The sequence below is a fragment of the Notamacropus eugenii genome, chromosome 2 (assembly GCF_028372415.1).
Source record: "Notamacropus eugenii isolate mMacEug1 chromosome 2, mMacEug1.pri_v2, whole genome shotgun sequence".
Lineage (NCBI taxonomy): Eukaryota > Metazoa > Chordata > Mammalia > Diprotodontia > Macropodidae > Notamacropus > Notamacropus eugenii.
This window is the reverse complement of record NC_092873.1, coordinates 72,683,848-72,701,125: the sequence shown is the minus strand read 5'-3', so window position 1 is coordinate 72,701,125 and position 17,278 is coordinate 72,683,848. Positions and strand designations below refer to the sequence as shown.

The following is a 17,278-nucleotide window of genomic DNA, read 5'->3' as shown; positions in this document are numbered from 1 at the left end:
TTGGAGCTTCTTGCCATTTCTTGGACTTTAAGGAAATAGACTTTGAGGAAAGGATTGTATTGCTGTAGATTGGTAAGTTTTATTGACATGCGCACACATATATTCAATATATTCTATTATTTTGGGGAATTCTTGAGTACGAGAAAAAGAGAATTAGACTCTTGGAGTAGCTTTAATTGCTTAGTTAGGAAATGAGTCTGAGACTTTTATTTTTAAAAACAAGCTAATCAATGGATCAACTAAACAAAATCAAATTTTAAAACTTTCCAGATCCTAAGCACAGATTGGAGAGTTTTAAATTTTGATCAGAAATATTTTTATTCAACTTTCAACCATCAGACTAACATATGAGTTTTAATTTGTGAAAAAGGCTGAGAGAAAAGATTAAACTGCAAGAAAAAATGCCTTGTGAAAGATCTCAGGGTTTCTCTTATTCATCAGCAAACACTGAGGATGACTGAGCTCAACAGTTAGAAGTTAAGGAAAGAAAAGAGTAGGTAGCAATAAGAGAAAAATGTACATACGCTTCAACTGAAGCAGTCCCTGGCTATATTAAGATTCATAATATTCATATACCAGGTTCTGATAGTCCACTGATTTAATTTCTCCCTCCCCCCAAAAGTTAAGGAAAAATAGTAGATTCTATTTCATCTACTCTGTATTTTATAAGTATATAGTTTTTTGTAAGTTGTCTTCCCCATTAGAATGTGAGCTCCTTAAGGTCAGGGATCATTTTTTGCCTTTCTTTCCCCAATGCTTAGCATAGTACCTTGTCAATAGCAAGTATTTAATAAATGTATATTGACTGATTTACTATTCAGAATTGAAAAAGATAGCGATATAATAGTAAAATAGAAAATTTCATTTGCAAAATTATTGCTTGAAAAAATTATTTTACTTTTCTAACCAATAAATCTATATTGAAGAACATTAAATTATATTTTAATGTGTAAGCCTGTGTATAATATTTTTATGCAATAAGGCCAAGTCCAAGAAAGATAACTTAAACAAGGGGTGGATTAAGAGAATTTGGATTATAAATAAGTTTAAATTAAAGAATAACAAAAAATTCTTTGTTATATGGAACAGTTCTCAGTGAGTGACAAGAGAATAAGAAGGATACAGGGGAAAATTTAGGTGATGTATAAACAAAATGTATCAATAAAACTTAATTTTAAAATTGAATTTAAAAAATCATCCAGTTGGGAACTACAGCTATTTTGAATTACAAACTTTTATTTAAATAATTTGTATTTATATAGATTTACAGCATATAAGCATAACATCAGAGAAAGAGACCAAAGACAGAGAGATACAAAAGCAGAGATCAAAAAAGGGAATGAGTCTGTTTTTATCTTGGACATTCACCTCTCCCTTACAATAATAGTTCACATTTATCTGACATGCTTTATAGTTTTCAAAAGCACTTTCCTTCCAACAATATTGTCATCCCTATTTTTTTTAAATGAAGAAGCAGATTTCAGGGTAGTTAACAACTCCTACGTGTACAGGTCAAAATATTTTCTTTACAACAGTTTTATGAGGCAGCTCCAGCTGTGGGAACTGAGGCTCTTTGAGTGGTGACTTTCTCAAAGTCACTTTAATGTCCAAATAGGCAGAGACAGGACCACAATGCAGGCCTTCAGATTATAAATCCAGTTCTCTTTCCAAACACTACACTGCCTCCCGATTCCCTGCCTTGCACAATTTGATACTATAAAGTTTGTTTGTTTCATCATTATTTTAACTCTACTGATCTGAGTTATCTATGGATCAATTGATCAGTCAAGTTATGGAAGCAGATTCTGTCCACAACTCAATCACCTCCTCACCACAGACTGACTGTTTCCTTGACTTACCAGATGGGGAAGGTGCTATCTCAATAGTTTAGTAGCCTAAGGTGAACCAAAGTCCTGGGACAAACAAAATCAGAGAAAGAAATTACTGCTACTCCTTTCTCCTAGCACAGATTTAAAAAAAAAAAAAAGAGCTGAGAAACAGCTGGATCGATTTTTACCCATACCATCTCCCCAGGTTCATAATTTTAGGCCAAACAGATTTCATATTTGTGGGCAGTGGTATCATATGCATTAATAGATGCTGTCAGTCCTTACCTGATGAGATCCCAGACTCACGCAGCTAGATTCTAGACTAAGAGGCAAAGCACATCTTGTGAGTGCTGGCATGCATTTCCTGCCTTAAAGCAGCACTGAGATTTAGGGAGTGATGGGGGAGAGGGGCGCAGTGGGGGAGGGGAAAAGATAGCTCCTTAAGCTGGTTGCTGCACTTGAGGACAGAACCTGTGGCATTCCCCACTTGCTGCTTCCCCACTAGCAGGAAGAGGAATGCCATCTCTCAAGCTGCAGGACCTCTGGAGCTTCCCAAAGCCCCACCCACCCACCCAATTTCCCTCTGCCTCCTCCCCATTCGCCCCCAACTCTTTTCCAACAGGTATAACTTTCATACCAAAACTAGATAAATACGATTGCCTTTATCTGTCTTCCCAGTACATTTATGAAGCTGTGGGCGCTGGGTCTGGAAGGAGTGGCTTTTGGTGAAGGAGGGTGTTTTGGATCTCCACAGTATTTATTTATCAACTTTTGGTATCCCCGCTGACTGCCAGGTAGGGCGGGGAGAGGGAAGGTGTGAGGTGAGAAATTCCCATTTGAGCAGCGGACGCGTCAGAGTATCTGACAGTGTAAATCCCATAACTGCCTTTCCATTGATCATCGTTTTCCCCGAAATGATTTATAACCGAGTAACAGTCTTCTTCCCTTCCTCCATCCCTCCACAAACTGACACAGGGACACACCCTAATCCAAAAACAATTAGGGCGTTGTTCCTGTTAAAAGCGAACTCTCAGAGCCTCCCACTAGCCTCTCACTTCGTTTGCATCCTGTCCCAGACAGTTGCCTTTGGGGATTAGAACAGAAAATTAGGCTATCGTCGCGGGACTTTATTTCCTGGGTCAACTTTGCATTTGGACTACTTCCTGGAGCAGGGACAACTAATCTTGTAGACAGTAAGTTCGTTTTGAAGTGGAATTTGTAGGAAATTGAGGCAGATGAAACTTCTCTGGATATCCCTGGGGTGGGTCCCGGGACAAATGATGCCGAAATTCCAGAGTTGGCTGCCTGGCCGGGCCTTCCAGATGCCTTTCAGTCCGTTATGACTCGGTCCAGAAAACCTTGGAGAAGGCGAGTTTGGCTTGTAAACTCGCGCTCCCCTTCTGCTAATCGTTTCCAATGGAAAGGGTCTCAGGATGGGGTGAAGGTACGAAAGGGTGGGAGGACAACATTTATTTTTCGGGATACCAGATTTTAACCGCATTAATACTCCGATCCCTATTAAGGAAAACCACCAGACAGGGAAGAAATTATCGTTTCCTTATCTCCCCTGGTCACCTATCTGCCTTACGTTTGATTTCGCTTTCTTGTTCTCGGAATCCTTTCCCTAGCTCCTTTGGTGATAGATAAAATTAACCAACAACATTAGAGGATTTGTTGAATTTTCTCCCTCTTCTACTCTGGGGTTTTCTGGAGGAAAGGGGAAGGTTAGGAAAGTGGTGTGTGAAAGGGAGACAGTATAAGTTATTTTTTAGGAATTCCATTGGAATGTGCTGTTCCCTTGGGATCAGATTTCCAAAGACATTTAAATTTTTAGAGATCTAAGGTCATCCCCTTCCAGGCCTAACTCATCATTTATTCCTTTCCCCTTCCAAAATAAAAGCCCACCAGATTTCTGTCCTACTCCAGCCTTAGCACTGCCGCATCCTGGATGCCGCAGGTCTGAGGATCTAGAGAACCCCTTTGCCCTGCTCACATCCTCAGTTTGGCCTGCCATTGGCAAGAGGCTAGATTAGAGCGCTCCTTGCAGGCAATGGAAATAAACAGTGCAACTTGGAGGTTGAGCCAGAACTAGTCTAGAGAAGTCGGTGAACACCCAGGTCGTGGAGACAGAGAGAGAAAGTGTATTGTAGAAACCTAGGAGATGCAAAGTAATCAGTTTCAACCCACTAGAGAGCCCTGTAAACTAAGAAGTCAGAGGATTGCCTAAATATTATCCTTTTTTCCCCAAATCTGCTGAGTATCCATGTTTGATTCGTGTTAGAATACACAGAGATCCAAAAGCTTCAAAGAGCTTCTTTCTGGGTTGCAAGGCAGAGTCTGCATGCATTCCTTCCTTCCCCTCAAAATCTCTCCTTGGAAACTTATACATTTAGTGGGGTTTTTTTACATTATTTCTTTCTATTCAAAATGGAAATTTTACGTTAAGTGGGGAGAGAGAGAGAAGGAGAATGGAAGTAATGTAACTCTTCAGCTTGACACATTTTAAGGAACTAATAATTCCTTCTACATCCTCTCTCAGGAGTCTATGCAGGACCCCAGCTTTCACCTCTCCCTTTACTTCCCTGATGCAGAAAAGATCACCCAGGCAGGTAATCTGCAGGGTCTCAAAGCCTACAAACTTCTTCCAGAACTTTCTCTCTGGCCTCTAAGAATAAGGGCTCAGATTTGGGTGGTGTCTGAGGTCTGAAGAACACATTTAGGGTGTGAGTGGTTGGTTCCTACGTTAGAAATGTCCTAGTCCCTTTGCCTTCCAGATTTGCTTGCTTCTCTAACCAAGTGTTTTGTTTTAAGAAAAAAAGGGGAGGGGGGTTGGGTGGAGTGGGGTGGATGGGAAGAAAGCACTGTTTTCAGTAAGGGGCCCCAGGCCAAGAGAGAAAAATGCTCTCTCCTGGCAGCCTGTTGCTGCCCCCTCCAGGATGAGGTCAGTCCAGCCCATTGGTCGACCCGCCCAGTTTCAGCGAGATTCCAACTCAATCTGAGACACAAATACAGCAGGCACACAGGCCCTCCTAACCAAGCCTTCTGTGGGACGGCCAGTTGGGGAGTCCTTTTCACTATATCCCTGACTTCTCTCCCATCGCAGATCGGACGCAGATTCTTTTCACCAAAATGCTGCTGTTGCTTCTGGGAATCATCGTGCTCCACGTAGCTGTGCTGGTACTCCTTTTCATCTCCACTATTGTCAGTGTGAGTACTGGCTCCCCAACCCCCACCTCTAAAAGACAGGGCTCAGACTTGACAGATACTTCCTGTCAGAATTTGGAGACATCAGGAAGAAAGCTAATCCCCTTCATTATAGCACTATTTAAGCCTAACCCCCTCTTGCCAATATTCTCCTTCCTGGTAAATACTATATTGTCATTTGGACATATTTTCAAAATGAAAAATCCTAGGATATCTTACAGGTCCTGGCTCCTTGCCTTCTTTCAGTCGTAGAGAATAAATGAGTGATTTCAACTGTGTATAAAAGTCTTCAATGAAAGTTCGGTGCCACTTTTCAGACTTAAATTCCAGGCAGATCTGGAAGATCTTTATATGGAAATTGAAGGAGGAAATGAGACATTTGAGAAAACCTATTCTGATATTTTTCAAATACCAGAGATTATTACTAGAATCTATTTAATGGCATAGCCACTCACGTAAGACTTAAAAAATACTTTTGCACAATCCTGTGACCTAGGTAGTACAAATATTACTACTCTGGAATTACAGATGAAAATGCTAGTTCCTAAATCATCTTTCAGGATTTTGATTTGGACTTAAAAGGAAACCTAAAATTAGCTTTGCTGGGCTAAGTTTAAGGGTTGCCAAGTTTGATTTTTTTAAACAAAGATAAAACCTTTTAAAGAAATTTCCATTATTAAGAAACACAGCAGCGTTGATTCTCTGGAATTAAACACAGTAGATTTTTTATTTTTAGCTACGCAGAAAAATCTAAGCAAAGCAAATCCCTAAGCATTTTGTTTGTCTTTATTTCTGTAACTTCAAGAATGACCAAGGAATCATATTATTAATTCTAGGTCCTTTTTCCTCTCCCAGGAATCTGTGGAGATTCCAGCTTGAGGGGTGACATGGGGGCAAGGAACAAAGCAGGAAAAACTAAAAGAATCCTCTAAAAGAGGAATGGGTTATATTTGATAACTGTCCTACTCTCCCCAATCTGCTAGAAAATGTCTGCTCATCGAAGCATAACAGTAGTCAGTATTTATTTTTCCAGCCAGGCTGACTTTTTCTTACATTTCTTAGCCTCTTCTTTTGTACTCCAGTATCATCTTTATTCATACAAGTTTTTGTTTCTTTCTTTGTTTTGGTTTTTGATTTTTTTTTTTTTTTTAGCAATGGATTGTAGGACCTGGGCATGCAGCTGATCTCTGGCAGAACTGTACCTTTCAGTCTTCAGGCAATGTTCAGCACTGTTTCTCGTCCTCTACAAATGGTAAGAATTTCTGATTATTTTTTCATGGACTTCTAATGTGTCTCAGATTTTTTGATCCAAGTCCTGTAAATACTTTTCTGAACCAAAATCAGTGTAAACTTCAGGTCAGTAGGCTGTTTCTAGGATCTGAAAGACTATAAATGAGAATTAAAAGTGAAACGGGGAGAGGATAGCAAAGAAGAAAGAGATGTCCCAAGTATCCTTGAGGCTTTTTATCCAGGGGATGGGCAAACTACAGCTTGATGCCTTTAGCTTTTGGCTAAGAATGATTTTTACATTTTTAAATTCAATAAAACTTTATGTTAAAATGTAAAAACCACTTAGCTCATGTACAGTACAAAAACAGTTAATAACTTTAGTTTACTGATCCCCGTAGTACGCAATTAACATATAAGAATCTTGACCACCTAGAAAATGGTATTTTTTTAATAGAATAAAAAAGACATGGAATGGTTTTCATGTGCCTGTGGAAGCAGGAAAATGTAGAGGACCAAAGTTAACCTTCCCAGGAGTGACTGTTTGACGTATTTTAGCCCAAGTAGATGCCAACCTGGACTGAGGTTTCCTCCCTGATTTTCATAGCTCTCAGAATCTTTGTCCATAGTGTTTAAGAAAACATAGAATCTAAGAGTTAGAGGTCTAAACCTTCCCAAGAAATTCTACTAAGTTTTACTCGTCCTGCTTAGTGGCTAGGACACACCACCTCTGAAGTGAGAAAATAGTATCAGGCTGTGGTTTGCCATCATCTTACAATTTACACAGCCACATTGCACTTCAGTTCCTTATGGTATTCTCCATGAAACATCTACATGGTAAAGACAGTTCATTTTGACATGTTTCACACTGGTGGAGTAAAGTATTTTTGAGCTTGCTTTAAAAGATACATTTCCTTTCATATTTCACGACAATATTTACAAGTACTGAGCTATAGACAGCTTAAGGTTCTTGTTCAGGCCTGCATCAGTAAAGTCAAGACTTTCCTCATGGATGGCTGGTAAAAGAATATGGTATGGGATGACCTTTGTGGGCTCTCTGCGCTACTGTAGGTGAGAAGAAATGTGAATATGATGAGATTATGACATTTCTATCTAGATTGGAATAAATATATAAATAATATTCTGTAGTATGTGTATTTTGCATTGAAAAGTAGAAAATACTGGTTCAAGGCAAATCTTGAAATTTACTGTGGAGAAGAAGTGGTTTTAAGAGACCCCGAAATGCTGCCTGTAAATCTACTTATATTCTAGAAATTCAAATTCTATTCTGTGCACAATTGGTTGTTGAAGATAACCTTGGTTGTGGAGGGAAAATTTTTAGTAGTTAGTTCATAAGCACCAAACTAGTTAGTTAGTGCTAGGTTCCGATCTCCATTACAACATTGCTGTGTTTATTTGACTTGTGACTTGCTCAGCTTCACTGTGCCTCTCATGTACCTAAGATTTACTTCAAAGAATGATGAGTGAAATTGACTTGAAATCCCATATAATCATAAAATGCCAAAACAGTTGTCTGGTTGGTCCACAAGAGTAACAATGAGCTGAAATGGAATGAACAGACAAGGAACTCAGGAGAGCAAGGGACACTTGTCATTCATCAAAGGAGAACCCCTGCCAAAAAGAAGAAACAAATCCCAGGAATCTCAACCTCTTTTTTTTTTTTTGGCAATCAAGGTTAAGTGACTTGCCTAAGGTCACATAGTAAGTGTCTGAGGTCAGATTTAAACTCAGGTCCTCCTGACTCAAGGGCCAATCCTCTATCCATCGTGCCACCTACTTGCTCCAATTTCCTTTCTTTCAAAAGCTCCTATTGTCTTTACTCCTAGTATTGAGGGAATATTAAGGTTAAAGTTCAGGGTTATCCAATTGGTTGATCTTGAATAAATGAAATACTTGTGAATGCCTCAAGTTTAGAAATGTCACCCTCTATGAATGGGAGCTGCTAAAAATAAATGCAGCAAAGATTGAGGCAAAATGAGTAAGCTTGGGGTCTTTTAAGACTAGAAGTTGCAAGCAAGACTTACCTTAGAAAAGGCACAGATTTTTGTAGAGCAAAGGCCTGACTGCTAAAATACTACCCTGTTATTTCATTAGGGACTAGGAATGACCTTTGGTTGCTGGTCATTCCACTTGGATGCCAACTCTGGCAGATTCTACCAGTCTAGAGCAGAAAGAGACTTTACAGGTCATCTCATTCATCCCCATTATTTTGCAGATGAATAAACTGAAGCATAAAAGTTAGGTGACTTGCCCAAGGTCACAAAGATAGTAAGTGGCAAAACTGAGATTTAAACATAGGTTCTCTGACTCCAGATCCAGAATTCTTTCTTTGCACCACATTGTTTTGCTTCCTGTGTATGTCTCCCGGGGCCCAGTCTTGGGCCCACCTCACCTTTCTTTCTATATTCCTTGGCAATGTCATCAGTTCCTATGGGTTTAGTTATAGATGCAAGTAGTATTCTTCCTTTGTCTGTCTCCTGACATAGCTCACTCCTGGCTATGCCTTTTGGATATCTCAAACTGGATATCTAAGAGATATCTTAAACTTAACATGTCTAAAATAGCACTTATTATCATTTCCCCAAAACCATACCGTCTTCCATATTTTCATATTACCCTGTTGAGGACATCACCAACCTCCTGGTATACTAGGTTTGCAACCTCAAGATCATCTTTACCTTATTATTGTCACTGACTTTACATATCTAGTCAGTTGCCAGATCTTGCTATTTCTACTTGAACATATCTCCACTCTCACAGTCACCACGCTAATTCAGGCCCTCCTTATCTTTGCCATGAATGTTCCAATAGCTTTCTAATTAATTGATCTCCCACCTCATGTCTCCTCACTCCCATGCATTCTCCACACAGATGCCAAAATGATTTTCCTAAAACCCAGCTCTGATCATGTAACCCTCTCCCCTACTCAATTAGCCCCAGTCATTCCCCATTAACTTATAGGATCAAACATAAAATCCTCTGTTTGACTTTAAAATTCTTCATAATTTGACTCGTTTCTTCCTTTCTACTGTTCTAATATTTTTTACTTCCTTCTGTGCACTCTATGATCCAGCATTACAAGTTTATTTGATGTTCCTTGCCTTCCCCTACCATATCAACTTCCATCTACTCTGCATGTATCTTATATGTACCTATTTACATGCTATCTCCTCCATAGTAAGCTCCTTGAGGACAGGTTTTTTGTTGTTTTGTCGTTCATTGTATCCCTAATGATTAAAACAGTACCTGGCATTTAGAAAGAACTTAATAAATTCTTGTTGATCGGTTGTTTGATTCATGAGCCTGCCTATCTATTGTCTCAGAACCAGCCTAGAGAAGTTCAGAGAGGTTCATCTTAGGCTGTGGGAGAGTAGAGGGGTGAAGGGAAGGTGGAGAGAGAGAGAGAGAGGCAGGAATAGGAGTGGGTTTCATCCACAGGAATTCTTGAACATCATCTACTAATTTAGAGGATATGTCAGCTGTATTGGTAGAGGGTGTGTCCCTATCTAAACAATGACAACTGCTTAAAAGTTATTGAATCCCATTTTTCCCTTGAATGTTTTTGTGTTTGTCCTTTGTTGCCCAAGAAGACCATGCCATCAGAGAGATGATGACATGACTTGCACTTGACTTTGTTTTGAGGGAGGGAGAGCTGTGCAGGTCACCAGCCTCACTTCTCCTCCAGAGCTATCTGAATCTAGTGACCAGATATTCATCAGGATGACTGGAGAGGACCCAGAATACACTGGGAGACCTTGGGCTGTTTAGGCCAAGGCCTTTGCAGGTACTCACTTAGGGTGAGACAATACCCATTCATTGAATAGGCCTGTTTAAGAAGTAGCCAGGGCATGGCCCCTTTAATGAGGTCAAGAAAAAGAAAGACATCAGGCTGGGAGGGAAACAGCAATAGTTACCACTGATAATCACTCTGAAGCTAGGAGGGTCCAGAAGAGAGCCCTTGGGCAAGGGCCCGTTGGCGTCAGGATGGGAAGGAATCTCAGGTGGCATCCTGGTATTGTCAAGCTTGTTTACAAAATTTATTAAAGGGATTGAAATTGGAATCTATTTTAATTAAAAGAAGAGACCTAATTATTGTTGTTCAGTCAGTTCAGTCATGTCCAACTCTTTGTGACCCTCTTTGGGGTGTTTTTGGCTAAGACACAGGAGAAATTTGTCATTTCTTTTTCCAACTCATTTCACAGGTGAGAAAATGGAGGCAAACAGTGTTAAGTGACTTGCTTTGGGTCTAAGGCCAGATTTGCACTAGTGTCTGAGGTCAGGTTTGAACTCAGAAAGATGAGTCTTCCTGACTCCAAGTTCAACACTTTTTTCACTATGCCACCTACCTGCCTAAGGTACATAATTGCAATTATCAAATTGGGGAGAAAATTTAAGCAATGAGAGTAATTATGATTACTTTCTATCAATTGACCTAAATTCTGTTCATCTGTGTTTATAAACACAAATCTACTTCACAGAGGAAGATGGTATAAAGACAGTAGTATTTTTTAATAGGTCAGTTTCTTACCTATACTTTTGTTCTACTATAAAGGCATTCTTATTTTCCTTGCATCATTAATTAATTTATAATAAGTGTTAAGGGCTTTGAAGTAGGCTCCAAATTAATGTTCTGGTTTCATTGGGAATTTGTGAATATGTTTTTTTTTCCTCACAGAATGTCAGAGTTGGAAGGAACCTGAAAGGCCCTTTCAAATCGTTTCTAAACAGAAAATTTCTCTATAACCTCTGTTACAGGTAGTCATCAAGTCTCCACTTGGTTTCCTCTGGGGGAGAGGGATCTAACTTCCTCTATTTTAATTTTGGACAATTAAACTTGTTAGGAAGTTTTTTCTTACATCAAACCTAAATCTGCCTATTTCCTTATCTATCTTTCTTATGTGGACCATCAGAAGTCCATTTCCTCATCCATATGACCGCGCTTCAAATACTAAAGAGACATCATACCCTCTCTAGGATTTCTCTTCTCCTAGCTGAACCTCCCTTCAACTTATCTCCCTAGTCTCAGATCCTCTCACCAAATTGGTTGCCTTTATCTGGACATTCTCCAACTTGTAAATATCCTTTTAAAAAAAACTTAGCTCCTAGAACCTCATACAAAATTTTAGATATGGGTTGAATAAGCTAGAATACAGCAAAATTTATGTCCCTCATTTTGAACTTTACCTTTCTTAATGAAGATAAAATTAGCTGTTTTGACTGCATGTCACATATTTCATTCATGACATATTTGCAACCCACTGAAATCTCCAGATAATTCTCCTTGGCAGCCTCAGGAAGCAGTGAGATTTTTTTTTTTCCAAATTGGAGGTTTTCAAGCAAAAGGCTGAATAATTACTTATTGTGAATGTTGTAGAGGATTCTTTCTCTGGTACGGGCTGAACTAACTAGATGGCACTTTCACTTCTGATATCTTTTAATTCTATGTTCTTTTTCACTTGCATCTAGTCACATTTCTTCCATCCTGTAGTTGTGAAGTTAATAGTTTTTAATGCAATATGCTTATCTCTATTAAATATTCATATTATTTTATTTGACTCATTGTTTCCTCCTGTTAAGAAATCAATCAAAAACCATTTAATAAAATTCTACTCCATGCCAGATGTTATTCTAGTTACTACAGATACAAAGACAAAAATGACTCTGCCTTAAAGAAGTTACATTCTATCCCAGTATATAAAACATGTTAAAGAATGTGGCATTTTAGCTGAGCCTCAAAGAAGATAGGGGTTCTAAGGGACAAAGGAGAAGAAGTAAGTATTCCTGGTATGAGGAAGAGCTGGGAGTATACAAAGGCATGGAGGTGGGAGATGGAATGTTGTGTACAGGAGTCTGGGACAGAACCTGAGTGCAGAGATTTGGAAAATGGTGCTGCAAAGGAGACTGGGGTGGATCAGACAGGTAGGAAGAATTTCATGGCAGTATTTTTACATAAACACTGGGAAAGACAGCATCCAGAAAGATGTCAGTGTCAACCATTATAGAGAAATCTAGAAGTATGTTAATTTATGGTCATTGAATTTGGTAAGAAAGTGATCATTTCTGGAAGAGAAAAAAGCAACTTCTGTTGAGAGGAATGAATGGAAGCTAGATTGCAAGGGGTTTTTAGAAGTAAGCGGAAGATCTTTTTGGGACCTGTTGAGTTATTTTTGTTCTTCAGGAAATAAAGTCATGCTCAGTGACCTATAGTTTGCAGAATCTACTCTATCCTTTTTTTTTTAATCCAGAGTTTTGTCCTTCTTTACTGCTAAAGCATTTATGTTGTTCTCTGTAATCTTTTCAAGGGCACTGATCATTGGTGGTTCATTTAGTGTTCTAGGTTTTTATTCACATGGGCTGGATGACGAACTCATTATGTTGTTGCATTCTTACCAGATTCTCATTTGTTCTATGTCCCAGCTTTCTATTAACCATTTTTAATTTACCTTCCCAGTCTGAAGAGTATTTTGGGGGACACAGAATAAAAGAGTCCAGTTAAAAGTTGAATAGTTTTGCATTCAAACAAAAAAATCATCTATTATCATCTTATCAACACTCCAAGAAACTGTCCTATTCCTTCTTTGATTTTCTGTTACCCTAACATAACTTTAAAAATTCTTTGTGCTATTGTGTGTGTTTAGAGGATTTGTTATTATAATTAAGTGTATGTGCGTGTATGTGGACTGCATCACTTCTCATGAATCTGAAAATTTACTCTTTGGCACCATGGAAAGGGCCCTCAAAAGACTACACTTGACTAAAGGCTCCAGGTCCCGCATTATTGTGATCTTATCTTTTACTTGGATGAATTCCTGAGAAAAAGGAGGAAAGCAGAATGGATGACTTCAGAGTAGTTATTATGTGCAGTTGTTGGAAGACCCAAATAGTGTCTGCAAACAGAGAAAAGAATTATAGGCATGAGGAGAGAATGATGTTCAGACTGTAAGCTATAGAACATCTGGAACTATATTGCTGACTCATATTTCTTCAAGTAGAAGCCAGATTTCCTGGTTTGCTAGTTAATTCTTTCATTTCCTGTTTTTCATTGACCCTTCCCATATACTTCAACGAGCACTGACAATTTCAATTTCCTCATTTAATTTTATGCTTTTGCTTTTTAAGCAGTTATTCAATGTATGTATACATACAAACATATGCACATGTATAGACATTTATGTGTGTGTGGTTGCATGTATAACCAGTGAAAACTGAATGCATGTCAGTGTTGTATATCTATAAACTTGCTATATATTATAATATAATGTAATATATATAAAATATAATGTTACATTATATCATATGTAAAATATTTACATGTATGTGTGTGTGCGTGTATATATATATATATATATATATATATATATATATATATATATATATAATTGCATGGAGAGAGGAAAACACTGTATTCCTTTAAAGAAAGAGAAACTGTGTTCCCCTCAGTTCAAGCTAAGCATTGGAGGCAAGCCAAAAATATAGTGAACATGATGTTTCTTAACCCTATAGCTCCTATGAGTCCCAATTCAAACCCTCCACTCATTTGCTTTTCCTTTCCTATAGAAGCAAAAACCAAGAGCTAGAAAGTTATGAGTGGAACCAAGCAACTGTATATTCTACTAGTGTGAGTTGGAGGGCCCAACTACCACCTGTGTCGGTTCTAATGAGGCCATCAGCCCTGAAGTGCTTGGAGTGCTGGGGGATTTGGTTCTGGGCATTCATGATTGAAGCTCATTCCGAGCACTCCAGATGCTATTTTTATAGGGTGGGGCCAACCTTGTGTATTCATATTTCATTACCTTCCTTTTTCCATCTTCTTTACATCTCTTTTAAAAATCAAGTTGGTTAATGACTTCCTTGATACAGTCTCACTGTTCTCTTTAAGTAGTTCCCTACTTTCTTCGTCCTTTGAGCTGTTTCTATTTATGTCTTCAACATTTCATTGTTGAGAGGATTCTATCCATCTTGAACTCATTTCCTCTGAAGAATTTAAGACTGGCTCCCTACTATCATGAAGCATAAAAGCATAACTTTAGTGGAGGATCTCACAGTATTGATCTTCTTTTATGTATATGTCCTATCTCCCCTAGTTAAACTGTAAGTTCTTTGACAACAGGATTTGGGTCTTATAAATGTTTGTTTTAGCTAATGGTGTTGTTCTGAGTGCTGAATTCAGTCACATGCAACTCTAGTAGAGGGTTGTTTGGCAGGATTCACAGGTGGCTTTGTTTCTGCAGTTGTAAAACAGTGAACTAGACTTTCTGTGTTCCACATTGGATCACGTGTACCTAGTATATTGTGCAACACATGTTAGGTTTACACAGGATTACTCCTTTAAAAAGAGTTTGTCTGATAAATGTTTGAATGATTCATAACCATCTCTGTGCTGTCTACAACTCAGCTAGCCACTTGACTTATTCACATGGTTGTTTCAGTACCCATAGCACAGGAGAAAGAAGGGAAAATGACTAGGTAAATATCTGGTATGTTTCCTTGACAGAATTTAATCCATGCAAACAACCAAACTCTGTAGTCCAAGTCAGAAAACCTACTCTTTCAGTAAGTAGCTAAAAATCTGAAAGAGCTTATATAGACAGCTATCTTGATTTGCCACATTACATGAGTTAATTATGTGGATAGGAAGGCAAAAGGAAAACATTTTAATGGCTCTAATATCTCAGTGGCTTCTGAAGTACTTCATGTCTTAGATTTGAAGCTCGAAGAAACTTGGAGACAATTTAATCCATCTCCTTCATTTTACGGATACAGTCAGTGAGACTCAGAGAGATTAAATCATTTGCCAAGTTTTCTAAGGCAAAATGCCTTCCACATCCAGAGAAAGAACTATGGAATTCAGTCGCAGAATGTAGCAGATCATTTGTGTGTGTATGTGTGCGTGTGTATGTGTGTGTGAGTGTGTGTGTGTATTATGTTTTGGTTTGTTATATGATTTCTTCCATTTATTTTAGTTCTTCTACACAGCATGACTATAGTGAAAACGTATTCAATAGGAATGTATGTGTAGATCCTGTATAGAATTGTATGCCATCTGGGGGAGGTGGGGGGGGCAGGTGGGGGGAAAAGAAATCTAAGTTTTATGGTAGTGATTGTAGAATACTAAAAATAAATAAAATGAGTATTAAAAAATTCATTTGCCAAGGGTCATGCAGCTAGTGGTAATATTTGAAATACACCGCAGATAACAACATTATCCATTGGATTCTCTCCCCCTTGTATTATATCAGTTCTTTTCAGCCTTCAAATCCCCAATAATCATAGCTAATAATATAGGACTTTCAGGTTTGCAAACTATTTTACAAATATTATCTCATTTTATTCTCGCAACAACCCTGGGAATAAAGTACTATTATTGTCCTCCTTTACAGATATGAAAACTAAGGCACAAAGAAATTAAGTGACTTGCCCAGGTTCATACAGCTGGGAGTGTGGTTTTCTTGACTCTAGGTCAAACACTCTATCCACTGAGTCACTTAGTTGCATTGGTTTTAGTCTGCACTTAATTTTATTAATGATGACTGTGATGATTTGAGCCTCCTTGTCTTCATTAAGAAGAAGAGTTTACAGCCTGAGAGAAAAAAAATGTTATAAATGATTTTAAACCTGCTAGTATGATCATTGCTATTTTCCCATTCTGGGATTATATTTACCATGTTTACATGTGAAAACAACGGGACTTTGCATAATCAACTATGTGCCCTCACATGCTAACCAAATAATAAAGAACAGAGCTCTAGATAAGAATTGTATTCTTATCTTTTTACCTTCTCCACATTTCATCATAGTAGATTAAACCCAGTGCACTAGACTGTAAAGATTTCCTTGAATACTAACAATCTTCCATTGTATTAGTAAACTCTCCCAGTTTGGTGTCATCTGTAAATTTGATAAACACACTGACAATGTCTTCATCCATGTCACTGATAAAATGTTTAAAGCATAAGGTCAAAGTATATACATCCACGGGGCACTCCAATGGAGACCCATCAAATTAACAACTAGACCATTAATAAATCTGTGCATTCAATCAGTATCTGAATCCGTCTAATTGTAGAAAGCTCTACTACCATTTAATCCACATCTCTTCATCCTTTCTGCAAGAGTAATATGAGATACTTTACCAAATGCTTTGCTAATATTAGGGAGACTATATCTAGACCATTCCCTCAATATACCAGTTTAGTTACTCTGTCACAAAAGGAAATAAGGTTAATAAGGCAAACATGACCTGTTTGCCCTTTTCTGATACTATGATATCCCTCCCATTCTCCATGATCTTTTTATATTTAAATTTTTTATCATGAATTTTAAAAAAAAGAGCCAGAAAAAAAGCACGTAAAAAGAACACAAAAAGAGAATTGTATGTGAAACTAAGTTTTTATTTCATTAGAACTAACTTTAAAAAAAATTAAAGGCACATCAAAATTTCTTCACATTATTTCCAGAATTGCCTTGCTTATTTATGGTTTCTACCGACTTTTGTTTGATTCTCTTCTGTACATTTCAGAGGCCTTTTTTTAGCATCAGTATTATCTTCCAATTAAAACATAAGAGAAAGAAAAAACTCTTGTTATAAATAAGTAGAGTTAAGGAAAACACATTCACACAGTGACCATGTCCACAAATTTAGATCTTCCTTCACTTTGAGTGTATCGTCTCTCCATCCAACATGCCTCTAAGTCTTCTGGGAGCCTAGTTAGTGGTTGCTTTTGAATCTTTCAAAGTTGTTTTACTTAACGGTGTTATTATCCTTGTATAAATTGTCCTCCTGATTCTGCTTGCTTCATTGTTCACCAGTTCAGAAATGTTCTCTTTTATATCTTACAGCACGATAATATTCCATTGCATTTCTGTGCCACATTTTGTTCAGTCATTACCCCATTTGATGTGCACCCCTTTAGATTCTAGTTCTTTGATTTTCTTTCCTTTTTTTCCTTTTATTCCCATCTTTAGAAACAGAATATTTGTTTGCTTATCTTCTTTGA

At 37.9% G+C, this 17,278-nt stretch overlaps 1 protein-coding gene across 2 annotated transcripts in view; it reads left to right on the top strand.

Annotated features, from left to right (window-relative positions):
* Positions 1-2,792: 2,792 nt before the first annotated feature.
* PMP22 (peripheral myelin protein 22) overlaps positions 2,793-17,278 on the top strand; it is a 55,768-nt gene continuing 41,282 nt past the window's right edge. Inside the window, exons 1-3 of one of the 2 annotated variants that reach the window (XM_072640950.1) lie at positions 2,793-3,022; positions 4,933-5,036; positions 6,186-6,285. In XM_072640950.1, the coding sequence (XP_072497051.1) occupies positions 4,959-5,036; positions 6,186-6,285 (178 nt within the window). In that variant the 5' untranslated portion in view covers positions 2,793-3,022; positions 4,933-4,958. Of the gene's footprint in view, positions 3,274-4,932; positions 5,037-6,185; positions 6,286-17,278 lie in introns of both variants that reach the window. The other variant, XM_072640949.1, reaches the window with a different exon arrangement.